The following is a 23,423-nucleotide window of genomic DNA, read 5'->3' on the forward strand; positions in this document are numbered from 1 at the left end:
TGATGCTGTGAGCACATTCATTATTTATTGCACTTGTGGGAGTTTCGTATTTGACCGGTTCCACACACACACCAAATGGTGCATTTTGCCCTCCTTTTAGCAGGAAAGCTATGATGTAAAACATGGTTATTTTTCACAGTTGGCATCAACTGTCCCCCCATTGTCCTTAAAACACCTCCTGAATTATTTTGTGTCTTCAGTATTTTGGGGAGGGTTTTTTTGTCGGATGTCCTGTGTTGCCTCTTCAATAGTTCATAGGACAGTTACATCTTACCAAGCGTGTTGGGAATTCAGTCAGCGTTCACCTGTCACTCAATTTATACCAAGACTGTTCTACATTTTTTATGAGCAGTATGCCAGTCCCCCCAGTAGAGGAAAACAGGCTCAAAGGCTCAAAGGTCTGTGGTGAATTTGGTGTTTTAAAGGTTAAAAGTACAAAGCTGAAACGTATCCCTGTGAATATGAGCACCGCGCCCAACTGCAACCCGTGACCAAACGCATTAAGGTTGGTCTCAACTCATGCCTCAAGGCGCTCCCATGTTGTCGCGGGCTTCCTGTTAAGCTCAAAGTGAATGGATGCCGCCCCTTCCCTCGGTAACTACCCTACAGGTGGGTTTTTTTAAAAAAACTGATTGCATTCAGCTGCTGTGACTTATTAACCGATTTAACGCATTCACCGTTTTAGTGGTGCAACGCCCACTGTGACAGTCGAACAGAGGTGGGTGGATGATACTGATCCTTCACCTGGAGTTCACCTTTGACCCACATGCTGTGGATATCTGTATCTCCACAGATAACATCCAAAGCCCAAAACCTCCAGGAGACAAACATCAACCATAGAATGAGAGTGTGGGTCAAAGGGAGAGATTTTTTGGTGAGGCAATCAAGTGTTTTTTGCCGCTGTTTCTTTGTCGTATCTGACGGGCTTTTAACAACTTTCGGGCAGATTTGGCCCCAAAAAAAATGCAGACTTGTGTCCTTTGCCCTGAGCTTTGAGTCACTAAGACCTTCATCAGCGTGAGAGATATATGCATGGAACGTATTGTCTCTCACTCAGGGGACATCAATTAACAATCAACACGCAACAGATTGGAGACACACGCATACCTACACGCACACAATCTCGATTGCAACACACTCAGAGAAGAAGAAAGACATTGAGAAATCTTTTTCTTTTTAAATTGAAATGCAGAGCGTAGGATTTTACCCAGAGACACAAACAATGGCCAAAACATAAATGTTAAGCATGATATATATAAATAAAGTATAACATAAAAGATATAGACATCCATGAATCCCAGGAACTTTGGTAATCTGACCAAATCTAACTTTCCCTCTACAACAAATGTATGGATTTGATCCCAGCAACTGTTCATGTGGTTTCACAATCAGGTGAAAAGTATCAAATGACCCTGTTTGTTCCCCCCTAAACTATAGTTAAAGGGTCTGACGAATATACAATATAACAGATGACAACAAAGGTGTGAAAAAACATGCTGGTTAGAGAATGTTAGTTTGTATCAATGCCATCAGGATTGAGGAGACAAGCTAGACATTTGTTTTAATCCAATAGTAGTGTTGTTTGCATGTAATACATGATGAGGAGGAATTTCCTCATCAGAATCATTCTCCAAATATAACAACAGATGCTCCGCCAAGCTATCGTCCTAATGGCATCAGTCAGCTGAGAGGAGAACAAATCTTCCTGTCATCGTGCTACTTGAAGAGGTTTATCGTCCTCTCCTTGCAGGTCAAAGGAAAGCAGTTAAAAAGGTCCCCTTTTAGCCGAGGAGGAGGGGGGGGGGTTGTGATCCAGTTTCTCCGGGCCTCGCGTCGGGACAGATGGAGGAATGGAGGACCCCTCTCCATCAGGAGCAATGACAACTGCTCTCTGACGACATGACACACATTGACACGCCTTTGATCCACGCTGTGCTCCTACAGCTCTCGATTGCGCGTGCAAATACCCTGCGCTGATTGGCTCTCTCTCTCTTGGACTGGACCTCGCCTCCGAGCCGTCGGCCGTGTGAGGCTGCACTGCTTCCTCACACAAAATACACCGATGATCCTATCAAGATGACGACAGCGAGGCATCAATTATTATAAAGCGGCAGTGCCCCTGTAGGCTTATGAGAGTCATTGGATCAGGGCCGAGTTAACTAACCACACAGGGTTCATTGTACCGTAGAAGATGAACCATCATTGTAAATAATAAAATCACTTTGTCAATAACCGGGAGCGGAAATTTTCAATTGGCGATGCTCAGTGCCTTTGAAAAATAAAAAGATCTCTTTGAGATTGCTGTGGAAAAACACTCACATCAACATTTAAAGGTTTATACAACAGCACTAATTTCGGGTGTCATGGTCCCTGCAGATGCACATTATCAACAGTATGTTAGCTGCGAGGGCTGAGGACCACAATGGGTGCCGGTTGGTGGATGTGAAAGCCTGGTATTATTATAGATGTGAATAAAACTCAACTTGGATAAACATCACTTAGGGACGTTATGCAGCATAATTAGAGAGACAGGGACAATTAGGGTAGGGTCAAAGTTTGTTTTCCACCATCAGATTAACATTTAAAAAAAATCAAATAAACAATAATACATGCAAAGTTACTGACTGCTTTTCTATTTGATGCACTGTTGTTGACTGCTGCTCCGGTTGTTGAGGCTACCTGCGGGAAAAATGTTCCCCTCACAATGATGCCTCTGTCTCCTTGAGGTAGAACAAAAACACAGACACTCTATAATCATGCGAAGATTAGGCTTTAAGGGGCATAAACAAAAACAGACGGTGGCAGCCTGATTGTTGGAAAGTTGTCTGGGGCAAAACCCCACGGCGATGATGTCACCGGGAGAATGAAAGCGAGGGCATAAAGGTCAACGACACGCCTGTGGCGGTAATTGAGAAATCGTACTTCGCGACGCATCTGAGGAACAATCGCCGTGATTGAAACAGAAGCTCTTATGTCCAGTCTGATGTTTAAATAGGGCTATGTGTATAGGTATATTCTACTTAGCCTGTGTGTGACAAAAATAACAGTTCAGGTGCAGATGGTGTAAAAAAAAAAAAACAGGAAAGAAATAGAATGTTTAAAACTTCACCGAGAAGCCAACTGTACAAATCTCATCCTTTCAATCAACAGTCATATCTTTTGGAGCAGACTAAAATGGAATGGCTGCGTCACTACCCCGAGAGGCTGCTTGCCTGCTGAGATACGTTGCCATGGTAACCGGTGCCAACTTCGGTGTAACCCAACAATGAATTGTGAGCTGAGCTAATTGCAAAGTGAAATCTTACACATTAACATCAAAGCATTATTGTAGTTACAGAGCTGTCCATCATTGTCTGCTATGAATGTTGACCTACCAAATTGCATTGTGGGATGTCCAGAGTCGACATACTGTGATATTTCATTGTCTTATTGGTTTAATACTGTGGTTTCTTATCTCTCTCTCTTTCTCTCTTTCTCTCTCTCTCATATATACATATATATATATATATATATATATAGAGAGAGAGAGAGAGAGAGAGAGAGAGAGAGAGAGAAACACATTTTTCTGACATACAGTGGTTAATCAAATCAAAGCATTTACCCTCGAGACCATCAGTCCCTGCAGAATAAACCCATAAGTCATAAACCATGAAGGTGTTCAAGAATGTGTGTGCAGACGGGCTGAGGTGACACTGGATGAACTTCATGAAAATCCATCATCAACTTTACATCTGCCCCTACAGCATGTGGGCAAAACAAACACACCTGTCACAGCACGCATTTATGAACATTGTATTCCCAACAGAAGGCTTCAGAATCAGTAGTTACGTTGTACTTAAAAGTAGTTCAATAGCTGTCATTTCTTCCCTGTTCCCCCATTGGATGACAGCTTGTTGGCCCGTGGTGACTCACTTGTTCTTGTTATCTCAGCTTACATATAATTCGCGGTATTGTTTTCATGTAACCAGAACGCACAATAGTTTTTTTTTTTCCAAGTACTTTGTTAAGCATGTTATTTTATGCCTAGCCAGTTCCTGGACTTCTTTTTCTCAGGAAGTGCATGCTCCTCCGTTTTCACTCTTCCATTAAGGCCCTGTTCCCTCAAAGCGTATTATTTGTGTGTATTCCGTTTTGCAAGATTAATTTCAGGGTGTTCCCCAAAAGAAATTGTTTTGCAGAGGTAGGAGGCCACCCAGACCCTGCAGCATGGTGCCAGTGATCAATTTAGTGTAAGATGAATTACTTATTGAAACCAAAAAACAGCTCTTTTCTTCTGTGGTGGACATTGTGTTAATGTTTTAGAATGTTATTGGGGATGGATTTGTCGCTGCTAAGGTCAAAAGCAACTTTGGAAGCATTATATGTCAATATTATTTCTGTCTATTCACCTTTTCTCATTTCTAAAAGTAAAAAAAAAAATAGATAAAGAGAAACCGAACCTATGAAGCTCAAAACAAGGTCACATACAGAGTGTAAAGATGCCAACATTCTACTGAAACCTCAATAAATACAGTATTTATTTTACAGTAGAACAGAGACTCAGACCCAATGAACTCTTCTTTCTACACTGATTCTGTTAACATGACCAGAGACACAAGGTTTTCCATCTTACAGTAAACCCACTGCACCGCGGACTCACACAGCTTCACACAGCGTTTGAGAATTGCAGCAAAATCCTCCCCGGCACCACCCGAGGTGTGGTGCTGTTTTATGAATGAGCTGTTATGCAAGAAAAGGTGACCTGTATGCAGACAGAAAGACAGAGAGAGAGGGGGGGGGGGCTACCATTGCTGCAATTGAAGTGATGCCGTTGTGTGGTGAATTACATGATTATCTATTTTTTGGCTGTGGGTCACATGTCATAAATGCGTGCTTGTATTCGCCGGTGTAGTCACTCTGAAGCTGGAGGAGATTGACTGCGTGTTTTTCGAGACGTTCGAGGTGTAACCATCGTAACGCCCTGATAATAACCAGCACCGACCCGATGGACGCACCGACGGTGCCAGACGACGTGACGACATGTGGGTCAAGGAATGATTCCCTTTGAGTGAGAGAGGGAAAAAGTGTACTTGTGTTCAATGACTAAAGGATAAAACTTGGCCTTTTTTAAGGATATAAACTGGGTAGTGACTGTTTAGTCGTCAGTTTAGTCCTTGTCTTATCTACAAGCTATCAGGGCTAACCCTGATTAGCCTTGAGTACTAAAAAATCTCGATGTTATTGATCAGCCCCATCAGCATCGCTACGTCGTCATCCCTGATAGAGCAATCTATGAGTGCACAGTCTAGGTGGTGTTGTCACTGCTCAGGCCCCATGAAGGGATCCAATGAATGGTTGGATGTGTTCGTCCCTTTAAATTCGACACGAATCAAAGGGATTTGTCAGGAAGTCATAATTAAACCCTTATCTTTGCTTAATCACTTAAATGGCTAGAATGTCCGTTCATTCAACCACAAGGATATTTTCTCTCATGCCCATTGAGCCTGTGCCATCCTAATATTAATAATAGTCGTATGATTAGGAGAAGAATGGAGGGAGGTGAGAAAACACGAGAGAATAATACAAATCTTGAGTTGGGATGATGGAGCTGGAAAGTGTGAAGAATAAAAAGGATGAAGTGGTAGCAGTGCACACATCTCTTGTTCATACTACACATAAAGATGCACACACACACACACACACACACACACACACACACACACACACACACACACAGCCTTCCATCCCTCTCTGCAGCGGCTGTTATGTGTAGATGGAGAGTGCGGGGAGGTGGAAGGAAGGGCCAGGACAACCTGTTCTTACTGCGGGTGAAGAAGTCACTGTAGCAGAAGAGGAATCCCAGGCATCGCCACACACACACACACACACATACACACACACACACACACACACACAGTGACAATGCCAGCATGCGAATGCTTCGTGGGGGGATTTGATTCCAACCGTGTTCACCCTCCTAAGTTTAGCATGATAACATCTAGCAAGTAGCACGGAGCACAAACAGCTGAGGCTCAGGGGAACGTCAGGAGTTTATTTGTTAGGAAGCGAAGCGCTCCAGAATTATCCAATGATTTGATGTCGCCACGAGATGCCAAGGCAGAGGATAGTCAAAGTAGGATTTATCATCTGAGGATCGGGACTGTTTGGTCATATAATCTCATGGAAATCGATGGTATATTAATAGTCGTTGCGCTATTTCAGTCTGTATTTTGGCCGAGGTGATGTTTCTCACATGTGGGTGTGCCATGTTTGTTCTCAACAGTACTGACCTGTTCTGAGCTGATTGTGTAGTTACTAATCCCTGCTATGCATGTGTAGTTGTTTCATTATTATCCCGTGTACCTCGGTACAGCACACCACGTATGACTCGCGTGGATTTGGGACAGACCACATGCGGCGATAAAGAGAATATAAGGATGTGCAAAAGGCCTCAGCTTCAGGAGATTAAAGTGCTCAGCAAAGGAACATGTTTCGTTTTAAAGTCGCATAACAGCTCGAGTAAGGAGCGTATTAATCGGACCATTGAACGAGTCCTATACAAAATAGGACTGAAGTCGTTCCAGATAAACTGCTCTGGAAGAAGAAGGAATTCCCATTTGACCGTGTGACTTTTGTTTTTTTTCGGACTGCGACTAATCTGACTGCCGCACCGGTGTCAGAGAAAGGAGAGGAGATGCAATAAGGAAGAGGACAGAAGGAGGGAAGGAGGAGAGAGCCCCACAGAGAAGACGAAGCAGACGAAGAGAAAGGAAAGCTGGGGGGAAAAGGGAGGACGTGGATGGAGTTAGGGAGATGATTAAAGGAGGAAGAGAGAAGTTCAAGAGGGGGAGATTAAAGGGAAGCAATGGGGAAACATGCGTGGAGGAGGGAGAATAAGCAGAGAGAAGACGGGGGAAAGGAAGAAGGGGTCAGAGGAGAGAAGGAGATGAACAAGTGTGAAAGCGAGAAAGGAGGCGAGGAAAAGGAAGTTAGATGTAGATGAGATGAGGGGAAAGAAGAGAGGAGGGGGGGGGGAAGTGGAAGAAAGATCAAACTTAGAGGAGGCAATTAAGGGAAGAGGAAAGGAGCGGACGGGGGAAGGAAGAAGACAGAGGGGTGAGGCGAGGAAAGGACAGAACGGATTAGTGGGAAATAAGATGCGGGAACACACCATCACTTCCACGGGCTCTCCTCCTCAAAATCACCGCGCCGCGGGCGACCGACGCGGGCGTCCGGTTCCCAGAAAGCGATGACGCGCCGCAGCCGGGGTCGGGAGGCCTGTCGTCAGTTCAATATCTGCACCACGCGAGCGGCTTGTTTTTCACCTGCTGTCAGCGATCACCGTGAGGAGCAGGGCTATGTTTAGGAGGCCGGCTCCACGTCATCTGTGGCCCAAAAAAACAAACTATAGCCACGTGTGTTTCACATTCAGGGTTTAACTAGAGGAGGGAAAAAAAAAAAAACATTTGGATTGTTTTTTCCATCCATGGCACCGTTCTTATCATTCTTTTCATATTTACAGTACTGGTGGAGAGAGAATGGGTTTGGTTTGCTGGAATCTTCCGATTGACCGAAAAGACTGAACAATAGATTAAAAGAAGAAAAAAAGACACTAAATGTGAGATTAATTAAATGTGTAAATCAGTGGTCCCCAAACTAAGGCCCGCGGGCCGGATATGGCCCGCCTCCACACTTGGCCCGGCCCCCTGAACAATACCAGAGGGGCATTTTGATTTTTTTGTTTTTCCAGTCTGGCCACGCAAATCCTAGACCAGCCCCTGTGAAGTAGAACGGAATAATGGAGCAAAGCGTGATTCAGAATGCAGGGTATTCAACCTGCAGTGGTCAAACCATTATTTGTTTGTTCAATGCTCTCATCTGTCAAGAGGCGGTGGCGGTTATTATTTATTTCATTTTTTTCTGTAAAGATCCCAGAGAAGATGGTTTATTGGTTATTATTTATTTCATTGAGTGATATTATTTATTTTCCTGACTTTTTCTGTGAATATCCCGGATTGTTATTATTTGGTTATATGTGGCTTTCTGGAAAACAACAAATGTTTACATTTAGGCTCCCACGGCAATCGTCACACTTTTTCTGAGCCCGGCCCCCTCCAGAGAAGGGAAAAGTAATCTGGCCCTCACAGGAACAAGTTTGGGGACCCCTGGTGTAAATGTTTGTACCAAAGGGAAAACAGATTCTTCAAACCGCACGTTGATCCCTTTTGACATTTTACTCCAGAGGAACAGTTTGATATTTTGGGCCTTTTGTCTGAGAGGATAGATTATTGCTCCTTTCATATCGGCCCGTTCAACAAAAGGCCACAACTAGCAGATGGTTAGCTTAGCATTATGACTATGACGGGGCGGGGTGGGTGGGTGGTGGGGGGGGCATAGGCCCGGTTCTGTCCAAAGGAAACCCAATCCAACAGGCCGCTGAAGCCCGCCAGTTAACACATTATATATAGTTTATGAGATCCGTACTAAAAACGTGGGCAGGTTTTTGTGCTGAACTGTTGGCAGCGGAGACGCAGCCAAGTGAGCGTGTCATGTTGCTGCCACCTTACAGTTTTAATGGGTCCGATAAAGTTTGCCAAGACAAACCATAAAATGTGATGTAACGGATAGTATGTCAAACGCTATAAATCAGGAGACCATAGCCTGAACGATTATCATTATAACCAACCAGACACGTTTTGGTGTCGGCACATGCGTGAGCTCATAGTTTTAAATTAGAATTTTCTTTTGTCCCATGGAGTGACTCACTTGGACAGAGACAACAGCCTTTCAGACCATGTCATGTATGTCAGATTGTTTGTATGTCAGATATGAAAGGCTGCATGCCTGCTTAAATGACTCACTGTTGCCATATAAACCGGTCCGCGGTCATAAAACCTTGGGACACTCTGGTGAGGAAACATGAAAAAAACACATTGAGGACAGGTGCCTCCGGAAGGAAGAAAGACGCTATAAATCCATAAATGACTGTGTCTTCATGTGTATTTGCTCTGGGGTCCAACCACCTGGACTGGATCAATGATGGACCAAAAAAGGAATAGTTCACGTAAACGCCGAGGAAGAACACATCCCCAATGCTTGAAAACATAATTAGCCTCATGAGGTTTCTCGGTTAGGTTAACCAACAGGTGTGAAGTCGTCCGATCCGCGTAATGTGTTTTAGCGCCATCTGGTGGACTTATGTGGAACTGCAGGATGACACATACATTGGTGTAGAACCCTGTGGATTTCTGACTTAAACCCAATTAGCAGGTTTTCAAAGTATAATGTTGATATGATACAAATTAGTGGCATCAAATGTTACCTTTCACTCATTGTGCTTCAAAGATTTAAATCTCAAGTCTTTCATGTTATCATTTGTGTTTTTCAAAAGCTTCACAGCTTTACATCCTTCACGCTAACGTTCCCCAATAAAGCTTTATTGAAGACCCCAAAAAACATACATTTGTCAGCTGGTAATTTGAATGCATCAAATGGTTCTGCCCAAAAAAAAAAAGCTTTCACATTTATGTCATATGTGCAATTCGAAGGGATTCTTATGGGATAGAAAATCCTTCATAGCATTTAATCTTTAATACTTTTTATTTGTAATATTTTTTTTGCCACCACAATGACCCAATCAATTCAATGCACTTGCATAATCATCACAGATCAGCGTCATAGAAAGAGCAAAAGCAGGTGAGGCCAAGTCTGGAAAATGATGGTGAACGACATCTTTGATTCAGAAGACGAAAAAAAAGCAACCTTTCCCTTTAAGGAGAACTCTCCAGTCTCAAAGACACCCAAAGAAAAAGTATTATGAATCGTAATAAGATAAGTTTGGTTATGTTACATGCCTTTTTTTTAATGAACTGACACAAAAATAAAATATAGAACAAGCAACATAGATAGCATGGACAGACAGTTAAAATAAAAAGGGAAATAAAAACCGCTCGACAGCCTACATCCTTTAAAAAAAAGTACATCGTCAACACATTTGAGTAGTCTGTCACCAACGGCCCACCGATCCCCTTCAGCACACACAACTTGCATCTTTCTACCTTTCTGAATGTGTTGGAAATGGCTTTTTCTCTTTTTCGAAGCATGTGGAACAAACTGCTCCCCCTTCCCCAAGTCGTCCCACTTTCACTCAAAGCGCAGACTGCCGGACAAAACATGACATTAAACCATGAGAGCTTTAGATTAATAATTACACAATCCTCCTCTAAAATGGGCTCAAGCATCTAAATCACACGCTAAATCAGCCTCTATCCACCCTAAGAGCAAGATGAAAAGAATATTACATATTACATTGCTGGGGGCCATGAATCCACGACTAGTGTGGATTTAGTTTAGTCTTAAAATTAAAAATGTTGGGCTCGACCCCCCCCCCCCCAAGTCGTCTGGTTGACAATGTCTCAAATCTGTCCTATGAGAGCCTCCAATGTCTAATAACCGCTCATTTGAAATAAAACTTGATTAGCGCTGCAGTTACCAAAAAAAAAAAGAAGGTTTGAAGGTTTAACCAAGTGAGTACTTCGCATATTTGATAAACAGAACTGCCGTGGGATGAACGTTTAGTGCTCGGTTAGGAGTGCCAGCGTCGAGATGACGCCCAACTACAGTAGCCAGCTAAATATTCAGTGTCGTGACGCGTTGGTTTGCACTGACACGCCATCCTGTTGACGCACGAGACCTTTTCACCACCCAAAACACCTCGTCGCACCCCCAACAACAGCAAAAAGGCGGACCTCACTCATGCAGCCCGCCTGCTCACCACGGGGTTTTTTTTGGAGCCGGCTGTGCACCGAAGGGCTGAAATGACAAGAGCGTGTCACCTCTAACAAAAAATAAATAAATAAAAGACATTGAGACGAGTGGACGAGTAATGCATGTGTTAAAAGAAGAAGAGCTTTAATGCATGTGTATTCTGCAAACGTACCAGTATGTGCCTCGTTCAGGGGGCGACATGTTATCTGTAAGACTGTAGTTTGGGAGGGTGTCGTTCTCCATCCATGCATTTAAATAGCAACACAGAAAGAAAAGAAGAAAAAAAAAGAAAAAAACAGGCAAACACACACTTAACGCGTTTTAGACAGGAAAATAAGTCACCCAGAGGCCTGCAAATTATGTCATTTCTTTCAGTTTTGGACTTATCTTTTTTTTTTTTTGTGTCTGTTAAATTTGAATGTTGACAGAATAGGAGTACATTTTGTGGATCACATTCAGAAGCCTCGTCCCCGTTCTTCTATACTGCGTATTGCCTGGTCCATGATCGGGCTGAGGAAGAGACAGAGAAACAAAATGGTGGTGTGAGCACGACATGGGGCAGGACAGGGAGTACCCAGACGAGCAAATGGAAAGCAGCTAACACGTACCAGCATTTAAAAAAAACACAAAACAAGGAGTCAGGGGATCACCATCTTGGATAATTGCAAAAGCCAAGCAGACATTGTCAGAGTGTTTTGTTTTAACCCCCAAGGTGTCCCAAGATAAAAAAAACAAAGGAAGCTGAGCTCATTTACATACTCTAATTCGCATGATTTTCTTTTGTTGATTTACTAGTCGCTAGTTACAGATATACCTTCTGAGGGTTTACGGGTTTTTGTTGTTTTATTTTAGATTAACTAGAAAGATGTTTTGATTCAGTGTTTCAACAAGGTTGTGAATACAGAGCCTTGTGACGTTGTTTATATAACAGACAAGATAATTAAATGGCAGAATTACAGATAACAGGAATTTCTATACACTTTTTTACGATTGTTATGAGTATCAACGGTTCTTTCTATAACCCCATTACATCATCTGAGACTTGCTACATCTCAGCATGTCTCGTCAGTTTGGTTTGTGACACGTTGAACACAGTCTATGGTACAGTTACAACTACTTTATTACCCATGTGCGGGAGTGGCCATCGAGTCAGCACCGACGTCACGGGACAAATAACTGGAAGCACTAAATACTCAAGCGCCGTTATCTCGAAAACGGCATCATTATCTTTACTTGTCTAATGCCATATTCATTTGTATTTATATTTATAGACAAATGTGATAAAGTTGTCGACTTGGTCCAAACCACAAAAACCCTGATTGTTTAGTTCCACAATTGTTAGAAAGAAAAAAAAACATGGAACTAGGTCTCCGGCAGAGGCAACCAAGTCGTTTCAATAAAACTTCAGCTGCTCCTCACCTCTCTCGATGGCGTTGCTTTCGTCTCGCTTCCACAGGTCTGCAACATCGTTTGCGAGGGGATCGTCTGGATTGGGAGCACTTAATAACGCCTGGATGGATAGCAACACTGTGCGGATCTGCAGAGCTGGAGACCACTTATCTGGAAGAAGTGAGGTTCAGAAAACAATATGCAAAGAGAGAGAGAGAGAGAGAGAGCAGCTTTAGAAAGACGAGTGTGATATGGTTCAGGCATTAGTGGATAAAGGCGGGCGCCGTGAAGTAACAAAATCGCCGCGTCACATGGCAACCGTTGTGAAGGAGCAGGAATTGCTCTAAAATACACCTTTTCTTAATGAAAGACACACGTCTGCCCCTAGTAGAACCAAGGACTCAAATATGGGCTAGATATTAATTTGTTGGAACTCTTCCTTGTGGAAAACTTCTGCAAATATAACATTTTGGTTTCTTTTGAATTATTTGCGTAGTGACGATGAAAACGGAACCTTTGAATCTCTGCCTAATGCTGCTGGAGTGTAATAAAGAGCAATTCCCCAATGTGGCGCCCCTTGTGTCAAGTATGAACCTGTTGTCAGAGGTAAGGCTGCCCTATTGCCTATTGTTCCACTTGAATATTTACCCACTGATGCCAGCTAATGTAAATGAAAAATAAATATCAGAATATTCATCTGATCCACATTTAGGCTTTCACATAATTGGCCAAATGCTCCATTGAATTGGTATTTTTTGGTATAAAAGTTTCGAGCGGGCAAACTTTTAGTGAATGTTTTGTCACCGTTTGGGCTCAGCAGCCAACATCTTTGAGCAAGGTAGCGTCTCAACCAGTCTTAAGAGTCCTCAGACTTCCTGCAACATGCATGGTGTGGCACCATATGCCCTTACCTTTCAAGATGTCTAAACATATTCTTCCAAGTTTGTCAACATTGGGGTGGTAGATTTTGGTGATGAATCGCACTTTGGGAGCTGCCATGGGATACTCTTCTGGAAGAAATAGTTCAAGTTTAAATATGCCTCCTTCAAAGGGGGAGTCTTGAGGGCCTGCAATGATCACATGGAAGTAGCGTGCGTTGGCTTCATCTGGCAGTGCGGTGATCCCTGGAACGGGCTCTGCCATCAACCGCTGTGTCTCCTGAGGGGGGTCAGAGTGAGAAACACACAACACGATTGTTTGGCATTTCAGTAGGTGTACACTTTCAAGTATATAATGGGCATGGACAAACAACTTTGCCCTGCTGAGTCACACACACACACAGACAAACCCACATAGAAAAATCACATTCCATAATATACTGTTTAACACTAAACGACAGCCATTAGGAAGTGACTTGGTGTAACCTAAAGACGCAAACTGAGTCGCATCACATAAAGTGAATTAAATTCCTTTATTCTGTTTAATATTTTGAAATGTATTTACATTGAAAGTAATGTGCCTCTTACATTTGACTAAATTTACTCAGATTCGAAGGAGTTGTGACTTCATTTTATCTTTTAACTGAATAATTTACAGTTTGAGCTGCAGGTATTTTAAGATCCATTTGATCACAATAACTAAAGTTGTCTGACGTAACTACGTGTACCATTTTAATTAGCGGAATTGGTGGAATGCTGAGTGGCATTGCGCATCATTAAAAAAACCAAAAAAAGATTGTGCGACACTAAGGGACAAATCAAAAGCAGGAAGTGGAAGCGTTTTCATATGTCTGCATTTGGTGAAGCAGGTGCACCAAACATTCCGCAGTAATCGTGCGGCAAAGATTGAATACGTTAAGATCGCCACGGACAGGGTCCATAATGGACGCTAGTGTCGTGTTTTGCTGCATCGACGTTGTTACCGGCAGTGGGGGGTGGGGGGGGAAGAAACCCGAGGAAAATAGTATCTAGAGGTGGCGGAACAGGCTGATTGCGGACACGGACGAGACGGGCCCAATCCGGCCAAGTGACGACGAAGTAGACGGATGAGACCGCGACGGGCCTCAAATCCCGTCCCGGTTACGGTTGACTCCGAAATACACCCAGAAGCAACACAAACATGTTTGGCTAACTACGCGCATTTCGCCGTTTCGAGGCCGTACGCATCATCGCCAGGCATGTGTACCGATCGCCCGAGCTAACGTTAAAGCTGCTAGCGTAGCTAACACAGCGAAGCCATTCAAATGGCGACTAGAGGCAACTTGTTGTAATTTGCGGATCCGTATTGCAAAATAGTCCGAGGGGAGGGGAGGGGGTGGGGGAAAATCACTGGGTTTTAAGTACGGCAACAATTTACTCGAGCGAATGCGAAACCACCGTTAGAAAAGACGCGAGAGAACGGAAGTGGGCAACAAAACAGTGGCAGACGCGGAGCAGCGAGCTAACTCGATAGCTAGCTAGATGAGAGCTAATTGTGCTAGTCGAGCTAACTTCGGTTGGCAGGAATTGGACATCCACATTCCCACCGAACGTACCAAACAATACCCACCGAAGGCCCAGTCACGCGATACACACATGTACACAAAATCAGGTGTGAAGTGTACCTTTACAATCCTACGAGGCAAACCGGTCATCTTGTGTTAGCTATTATATTTTTAGCCGTGGACTCGCCTTCTCTTCAGTTGGGATCGACTGAGCGGGGCGGAGGCTCAGGGTTCTCTCTTCCGGTGGCTTCCGATGACGTAAGGAAATATACGCTGGCGTTAAATGTTGTCTCTGTAAAATGGAACGTCATTGTAAATGTTACAGAGAGATTTTGGTTGTTGCTGACAACGGATTGATGGTCACGAGTGCATTTTTTTTCTAAAAGAAAGCATGTCTTTGGAACTCTGAAAATACACAAGAGATTTGTATATACACATTATTGTATGTTATTGTCTTACACGGTGCAACCTGCTTTCATTGCACCATTTTCTGTTTTGCTGCGGTCATCCTTTTAGTTTTATATTACCTGATCTATTTACTTACATTTACTATTTATTCCATTAGTCTTTGTCATGATACACAGGACGGATTTGATAAAATTGAAAAACTGCTTAATTAAAAATGAATAGCTCGATAAAAAAGGAATATTAAATCTATTAAAAAATATTTTATGTAGTCAATTTTTTGGGGGGGGGGTGATCCCTTTCAGTCACAATGTTAAGCCCTTTATTATAATTTTATATATATATATATATATATAAAATTGAGAGAGAGAGAGAGTTTTCTTTAACCATCATTTTTGTAAACCTGTCAGGTGGTTAGTTTTGGTGCGTCGGACCGCCCTACAGTGAGGGTTTTTTGCAACAGAATGATCATATGAATTAACAGATACTAAAGCTCAGCAAAGCCATGTATATTCTATGACAATCAAGTTCAGATACAAAAATCCTATGGATGCACTACTGAAAATTATGTTTAGTGCTAAGAGTGGTTAGCAAGATTGGCACACAAAAGAAAGTCTGTGGTGCAAGCCCTTTAGGTGTATATTTGCACTAGATGTTAGAAAAAGCCCCAGGGTAGGTTGGTATGCACGCACACACACACACACACGACTGTAAAAAGTCATGACAACCTGCATGATATTCAAGAGTTTATTTATTATACATCATGACAAAAAGACAAACATTATTTGCTGTTTTGTAAGTTTGGCCTTCAACTATCTCTCCTTTGGGGGGTCCTTCTTTCTGCGTCTCTGGTGGTACCTGTAAACAGTGACAGGAAGTTAATTTGGGTCTATGTCGGATATTTTTTACATTCAGGTTAGTGCACTCTAGTTGTATGCTGCAGTTCGAATTTAAAAAGCCTACCAAAAGTAAAAGAAGCACCATTTCCAAAATTGACAAATGATTTAGTCCTTATAGGCCAGCATTACATCCATACCAAAGCAGAAAAATACAAGATGATATCATGGGTGTACTTACTGTCCTACCGGATACCACCGGTGTTTGGTAGTGAAAAACATCTTGCTTAGCTCCTCTATAGTGGGCCCTTTTTTGTCCCTCAAAACCTCCTTGCTCAGGTGGGCCTTTAAAACCTGGTCATGGGTCTCGACCGAGTTGGTCAGGGGGTCTGGACGATCTATAGGCTGCAGAGATTTATCATCATGAACAAGCTTCACTCTTACATAATTATAAATGTCATATTAATTTCCAACCACCCTGCAAGCGTTTCTATAAATTATTTTGTACCAATTACTGATAATGTTTTACAGTAATGTAGTACGCTGTCATCTTTACAACACTTTCTTAAAGCATTCTTCAAAGACAGTACATCTACTCAGACAGAGGCAGGAATATAAGCTGTGGCGAGGAAATAATCTGCAGGGCTTTTATCTAAAAACAAAAAGATCAAACAAATTGAGGATTTGAATTCCTTCCCTGAGGGTGAAACAGTGTGACCGATGAGAAGAAGCGACAACACATTGAGGTTATATTACCTGGGTAAGCTCGTAAGGAACGTCAACAGTGGGGTGGTGGCACACTATGGTTCTCCCATCTGAAGTCACACCAATTTCCACATCACTAAATCCAAGAAAAATGCAGGTTATCATCCTGATCACAAGAATAATTTCACAATGATATTTTTCTGCATTTAATAGCTTTAGTCACTGTTTGCAGACTTGAAACCCAGAGCCTGCATCTATAATCTAGTATTTCCCCTAAGCCAACAGTCAGAACCTCCCCTGATTACTATACCTGTTTACACACTCCCCAACTCTGATTGCTGTTGTTTCCCTCTAACTTAGTGATGATGATGATGATGATGATGATCAGATTCGTTTTCTTAAAACTGTCACAGCGGAGTTTAACTAAATAAATATATGTACATTTTGTATTCAACATAATCTGTTAACATCTTAACATACCAGTTAGGGGAATGAAGGGAAGGACCACCGACACTGGACTTCTGTCGCATTGGAACCAAACATGCTGCAAAATAAATAAAAAGGTGAGACACACACTTAACAGAACTTCTCTGCTTCTAGACGAAAAAACAATCCGATCCTAAGACGGAGGTAGGACCAATAAATTATGACACCTTATTTACCCAAATTCAAGAGTTTATTAGTAACCATATTCTCAAGGTTAGCCACCGTTAGCTTTGATTCCCACTAGTGCGCTAACAATATCGTGTATTCTTTCGTTAAAAATGCGAGAAAAAATGGCAACCTCGAGCAGATGACTTGATAATCAGCCAACAGAACTTACTGTGTACATGTCGTAGTTGGGTGCCGTTAGAAAGTCGCGTTAAGAGACTGTGGAGCTTGCACAAATAACCGGACGCCATGTTCAGCTCGGCTGGCTTGTATCGCGTGTGCACCGCTGTAATAGTTCCGTCTTGGTGCGCAGGCTCACTCAGTTTAGTTCCACTAAACTGGTTTACCAGTCATACAAATTAAATATAGCCTTTCATCCAATCCTACCGCAGATGATCATTTTTTTGGCTTTAAAATATACTTTTCCATATTGGGTAACATTTTCACAAAGTGGAATTCGAACTGGAAAAGGTGTAAGATTACTTAATATCTATTATAAAATAATTTGACTGCATTGATTCAATTACTCTTTTCTATGGTTATATAGTGAAAACGTTCCAAAATGGCAGTTTTTTGTATAGTGACCTTTAAGGAACTGAATACGAAAGGACAAAAAATAGATCTAAAGATGGTTAAATATAAGTATGTATGTGTACTTTGTATTGTTTACTATGACGCTGAAGACAGCCCATGGGGCACAAATTCAACAAAGGTTTTACACATTTTATAAAATTGTATTTTATTCGACGGAATACACATAGTATGAGTTTTTAGTTTTTAACACTGGCTGAATGTGAGACCACAGGCTTCTTTTAACAATTCCTTTTACCAGGAAACCAAGATATGCACGGTTAATGTTGTTAATTAAATGTGAAATAAGTAGCACGATACAGCTGTAAAGGTACAACGTAAAGGCAAACTGAAAATATTCTTCAAACAATTCAAATATTTGATTAATTTCTCGCAAAAACAAAGCCAGAATACGTTTTTAATATTCACTATTATGTATACAAGACAAATACTCCTCTTATTACGTTAACACAACTTTGATTGTACAAGCTGCTGCTGCTGTTGTTGTTGTTGTGGTTGTGACCAGTCCAGGGAGACAAGCTCAACAAGTTTTTCCGGTATGTTAGGTCCAGCATTAATTCGAGGAAACCTTTCAAATCCTTTAGGAATGCAGCTTCATTTGTTTAAATCCTTTTAACACGAACTACCGCAGGATGCCGAACACAGCAACAAGTTTATTCATGTTTACGTTTAAGTTGTTGGCTCGTCACTCAGAAACTTCCATCTGTGCTGTGGCTGCACTGGTGGAGGCCTGTGATCCTGTGTTAGCCACCAAGCGTTCTCGGCTGCCAAACACCTCAGCAACTAAAAGGCCAACAAAAATAAATTACAATGGAAATTTAAAAATTATAAAAACACCATAAATGAAAGTTTTGGGCTGTATAAAGACAGTTATTTAACTTATAATATGCTTTCGAAGAACAGCATTTATCATGCAAAGTGTGTGACACAAACAAAAAAGGAATAAAATAAACTATACCTGCTGCAACATCACTTATATCCCAAACCCGCAAGCCTTCTCTTTGTCCCCCAAAGGCATAGACGAAGGGCATATCAGGGCAACATGACGCACAGAACAGTACACCCTGTTAACAAGTGGGGAATTAAGTCGTCAGAACTCCCTGAACAACCACAAACTATGTAACTTTGACCTTGAAATGGGTTGTGGTGGAAGAATCTGAGAAGTGATGAGAGTTCTTACCATCTTCATGTCTCGTGCGTGCACCAGGTTGGGCTTATTGCCCAAAATGTCCCAAATCTTAACGTGTTTGTCAGCTGATGAGGTGACAAGGCATCCTTTGATCTGGCTGCTTAGGTTCAATCCTGCAGAAGTGATAAGACTCAATTTTATATTGTACAGTCAATGTGCCCTCAAAATAAGAAATGTATATAGGAAGGAATACACCCAAATGCAGATTATATGGTGGACATGTCAGAGGAAGGACCCCTCCTGGTTTGATTTATGATCCTCACTTGTGCTCATCAATATGTTTTCCGAGACTGACTGAAAACACATCAGCCACAAGTTTCCCCACCTATGTAGCAACAAGGCGGACCCATAGTTGCATCCTTCCGAAATAACTCATGACCATGTGTCTCAACACACACTGCAAAACAACAAGTGCCGAATCCTCCGTGATGCTTAAATGACGGCTGTGTCGCACCGATGCAACATTTCTACATCCTCTTCCCACCTGACACTTCTTCATCGTGAGCCTTCAGTGTGAAAATGGGTTTATCTGAGCGTGCGTCCAGGCAGTAGATGAACCCGTCCTCTGTGCTGGCCTGAAACACAACCACAAACTCAGGTTAACTACTGAGCTTGTGTAATAAATAGAACAGGAGGGATACACCAGGTTCATTGCACAATGAATGGTGTGTTTGTAAGCATAGTTTATAACCACTAAAAGTTTGAGGAGGAACTTGGATGGATTACTTCCTCTAAAATACAGAATTTGAGCACCTACCAGGAAGTTGTAGGGTGAAAAGTGGTCCCAGGTCAGCCGCTCTACTTGACCACTAAACCTCCAGGTCCGATTGCTGTTGTCTGGACTGCGGCAGTCGTACAGGACGGCGGTCCTGAAAAGAGAAACATGTGTGTCTTAAAATCACTGTTAACAAAATCTGTTTATGACCTTTTACCTCATTATATCGGCGCATGAATATCAGAGATTACACATACTTGTCAAATGATCCTGATATCAGAGTCTGTGCTTCAAATGGGTGGAATGATAATGTCTGAACCTGAAAGATAAAAAAGGGTTTCCCATGAAGCTAGTGCTTGCAAATTCGGAAGCAACAACAACAAAACAACTAGTTACATCCACCATAATTGTATTTCTAATAAATTACCTTGTCAGTGTGCCGGTGCAGAGTTGTGGCCGGTTTGCCTTGAGTAAGATCCCACAAGATAACTGTGTCATCTGCTGATCCACTTGCCAACACATTTCTACGGAGGAATATGATTATTTTTTTTTAGGCTAAACAATGATTCTGGGATGCATGACTGCACACATACAGGTGAAACTCAAAAAATTACAATATTGTGCAAAAGCTCATTACTTTCAGTAATTCAACTTAAAAGGTGAAATCTATATACATATTATATAGCCATAATCATCAAAATTATTTCAAATAAAGGCTTCAAATATCTCACGTTGCATGTAATGAGTCTATATAATATATTAGTTTCACCTTTTAAGTTGAATTACTGAAAGTAATGAGCTTTTGCACAATATTCAAAGTTTCACCTGTACACCGCCACGGTCCACAAACACAGTAAGGAAATAAGTCTGCACATTATATATTTTGGCCTTTTGCTTAAAAAGCATGTACTTGCCGTAGAATACAGACCTGATCAGTTTGTTCCAGGATAAATCCAGCACTGCATCTGTGTGTCCCTCAACGGGCTCTGCTGCGGCCCCCTGGCGTCAACAAGAAGTGACACCATTGTGTTATTGAGACGGAGCAAAGCAGGAAATAATGCAGGGGGAGCAAGACAAACAAGTCTATCAATGGTGTCAAATAAATATGTTTAAAATAATCCTCACAGCAATATTCCAATGGTTTCATTATCAAGACATAAAACCTCACCTCTAAACGAGAGATGGACAGAGCTAATTAAATATATATACAGTTTCACTTCTGTGAAGTAAATAAACCTTAACCCCATTCTCATCATACCAATACCGTTTAAGGCAGAAAAAGAACATGCTTGTACCTTCTTAGCCTTTTTTTTCTTCTTGGGTGCCTTTTTACTCCCTAAAGAAAAGACGGGCTCCAAACAGTCCACCACATCCAGGTCCCACACATCTATCTTATGTGTCATGTTTCCCACTGCAGCATAGTTTCCTGTAATGAGGACACAGAACATGTCAAAATGCGTACAGTGGCATATTCATTTTTGGCTAGCTGAAGATCCAATAGGACGCTGAGAACTACTTTGTTTAAATTCCTTACTGTCGTTAATGCCAATACAAAGTAAATACAAACCGAGGCTCGGCATGAAGAGGAACAGGATTTTAGTTTAGCTTTTTTCAACGTAAAGCTGAATTTTCTCACCGGGTTGCTCTCCAGGGCTGGGGTCGAAGTTCAGCCACTCCACACACAGTGGGTAAGCTGGCAGAAGAATATCATGATGAACGTACAGAGAGTCCTCCTCTGAGTTATAAACTGGAAAAAAAGAGATCAAGTGTTTAAAATAGGTTCCGGGGTTCTATTAAATAAATTGTTTGGTTTTCTACATGCAGCTTATATTCGATAACAGTATCCAAAGGAAGATATTTTCATGTTTTTCAGGAAACCCTCGGTCAACCCATCATGTCACTCATGAAATGTTTACCATGGATCTCCAAATTGCAGCAGTCCTTCTCTGCTCTGCCTGTTAGAATGAGATTATCACTGGGCTTGATTTGGAAGTCTTCTCGCTCATATTGGTCCTTGAGGGAAGAACAAAGTCAGCTGAGCAATTTAGCTTTTGACATGATGTAACTGGTATCAACATTTTACAACAAGCACTGGATTTTTGTATTTTTTGTCAAATTTGTCCCTTTAATATCATAGCATGGCTTTTTTTAAAGTTTGATGACATTCTTGCAATAAACTACAAAATGACTTCTTCAACTTAACTGCATTTGTATATGTTCGTGGTGGATATTAAGCTTTAACCGCAACTTGAATTTTTACTGAAATTTTATTTCATGTAATCATTGAGTGCGCTTACTGTGTCTTTGAGGGTGATGTAAGGATCCTCCTCGTTAGAGCTAAACACTGTAAGCCCAGCCAGACTGTCGCCGAGACTGGTGGTCACTAATTTGAGGAAAAACAAACCACAGATATGCTGTAAGACTCAGAGCTGCATCGAAATATAGACACAAGCGAAGTGGACACAGTGAGCTGAGCAGAACACACACACACACAATGTTCATGAACATCTCCCCACTCACCTGCATCCTCTTCATCATATCTATCCAGGCCATACTCGGCCAGCTCGTCATCTTCCTCCTTTCCATCTTCATCCTTTGGAAGTCCAGCGTCGTCCGCTGCATTGATATCAGGATTGTCCTCACAAGCAATGCCTTCATCATCATCATCCTCCTCCTCCTGGGCTGCTAGTTCCCTGGTTTAGAAAAGGATGAAAGGAATATTTTTTTAAACTACCCAACAAAAACAAACACCAGCTTCAGCTGTTTAGGGACTGTAGTATTCTATTCCTATTCAGCCCTCACCATAGTGAGTTGGACAATAGATCAGTGCAGTAATGTGTTGTATTCCAACATACCCCAGCTCTTCTTTAGCTTCAGTAATGATGCGCTGCAGCTCCTCTTGACTCAACTCAACCTGAAGTGGAAAAGAAACGTGGCTTAAACACGAAACATTAATGTATCTTAAGATATTGACAGAAACAAAGGAAAGGGGAATTTGTTTTAACATATTTGGTAAAATACTTAAACTGTCATAAATTCTAATTAATACAAAATAAAAACTAACAACTGTTAATCATATTATGTTTTATGTTGAAATACGTTCCTGTATCAACATTTTTGGTGATTGATTTTTTTCTTAGTCTTGGGGGACATACTATCTTTAAAGCCACGTAGAAAAATAAATGACAGCTTAGAAGTTCGCTCATTTAGTTCGGTAGCAGATCGCGGACGTCCTGCCATGTTGACAAGTTAGCTGCCTGTAGGCTAAAATGAGCTAGCGGAAACATGCTCACTACCTACTTTTTCTGGCGTTTCTTTAGCGAAGCCTCTCCCCACCCATCCGACACAAGTGATCTGGGCACTCATTTCACAGAAACCGTGTGGGTTTTTTTTATAGTATCAATAAATATACACACGTAACTTTAGTCAAAACTCAAGACCCCGCAAACAGAAAGCGTACATGTGAGTTAACACGGGGCCTGTGTCGCTTTTAGATGACGTCTTAGAGCGTTGGAAAAAATGCCTGATCAGAAATGTAAATGAAGTCACCCACTGGGCCGCTTGATTTTAAGGGTATATAGTGATTCTTTATTGATAGCTATTTTTGACATACTTTAAATGTTTCAATGTCTCTACAGAGTAACTGTAAATGCAACAGGAAGCATCAGCCAAATATATATATATATAATTCTGTAGTTGTGTTTGTGCTATTTGTTTATTTCATTTCTGGTATTGGCACGAACCACGTCAAGGCAAATTTTGCCTATTAGTACA

General features: G+C 41.7%; 3 protein-coding genes across 3 annotated transcripts; all 3 read right to left on the reverse strand.

Annotated features, from left to right (window-relative positions):
- Positions 1 to 11,129: 11,129 nt before the first annotated feature.
- On the reverse strand, positions 11,130 to 14,824 carry ube2nb (ubiquitin-conjugating enzyme E2Nb). The gene is made up of 4 exons (XM_037461185.2): positions 14,678 to 14,824; positions 13,047 to 13,293; positions 12,166 to 12,306; positions 11,130 to 11,256 (listed from the first exon to the last, which is right to left on the reverse strand). Exons 1-4 carry the CDS (start codon positions 14,705 to 14,707, stop codon positions 11,225 to 11,227), a joined length of 450 nt encoding a protein of 149 aa, XP_037317082.1. The 5' UTR covers positions 14,708 to 14,824; the 3' UTR covers positions 11,130 to 11,224.
- An 869-nt stretch (positions 14,825 to 15,693) lies between these two features.
- Positions 15,694 to 17,480, reverse strand: mrpl42 (mitochondrial ribosomal protein L42). The gene is made up of 5 exons (XM_037461172.2): positions 17,327 to 17,480; positions 16,984 to 17,047; positions 16,555 to 16,639; positions 16,040 to 16,203; positions 15,694 to 15,820 (listed from the first exon to the last, which is right to left on the reverse strand). The coding sequence occupies exons 1-5, from the start codon at positions 17,403 to 17,405 to the stop codon at positions 15,775 to 15,777; spliced, it is 438 nt and encodes a 145-aa protein (XP_037317069.1). The 5' UTR covers positions 17,406 to 17,480; the 3' UTR covers positions 15,694 to 15,774.
- Positions 17,481 to 17,874: 394 nt separating this feature from the next.
- pwp1 (PWP1 homolog, endonuclein) lies at positions 17,875 to 23,109 on the reverse strand. The gene is made up of 15 exons (XM_037462247.2): positions 22,950 to 23,109; positions 22,505 to 22,563; positions 22,170 to 22,342; positions 21,947 to 22,032; positions 21,566 to 21,662; positions 21,286 to 21,396; positions 20,945 to 21,075; positions 20,578 to 20,648; positions 20,077 to 20,173; positions 19,907 to 19,968; positions 19,692 to 19,803; positions 19,419 to 19,509; positions 18,926 to 19,047; positions 18,704 to 18,809; positions 17,875 to 18,528 (listed from the first exon to the last, which is right to left on the reverse strand). The coding sequence occupies exons 1-15, from the start codon at positions 23,013 to 23,015 to the stop codon at positions 18,431 to 18,433; spliced, it is 1,482 nt and encodes a 493-aa protein (XP_037318144.2). The 5' UTR covers positions 23,016 to 23,109; the 3' UTR covers positions 17,875 to 18,430.
- Positions 23,110 to 23,423: the final 314 nt, after the last annotated feature.

Source organism: Pungitius pungitius, chromosome 2, assembly GCF_949316345.1.
Source record: "Pungitius pungitius chromosome 2, fPunPun2.1, whole genome shotgun sequence".
In the NCBI taxonomy this organism is placed as follows: domain Eukaryota; kingdom Metazoa; phylum Chordata; class Actinopteri; order Perciformes; family Gasterosteidae; genus Pungitius; species Pungitius pungitius.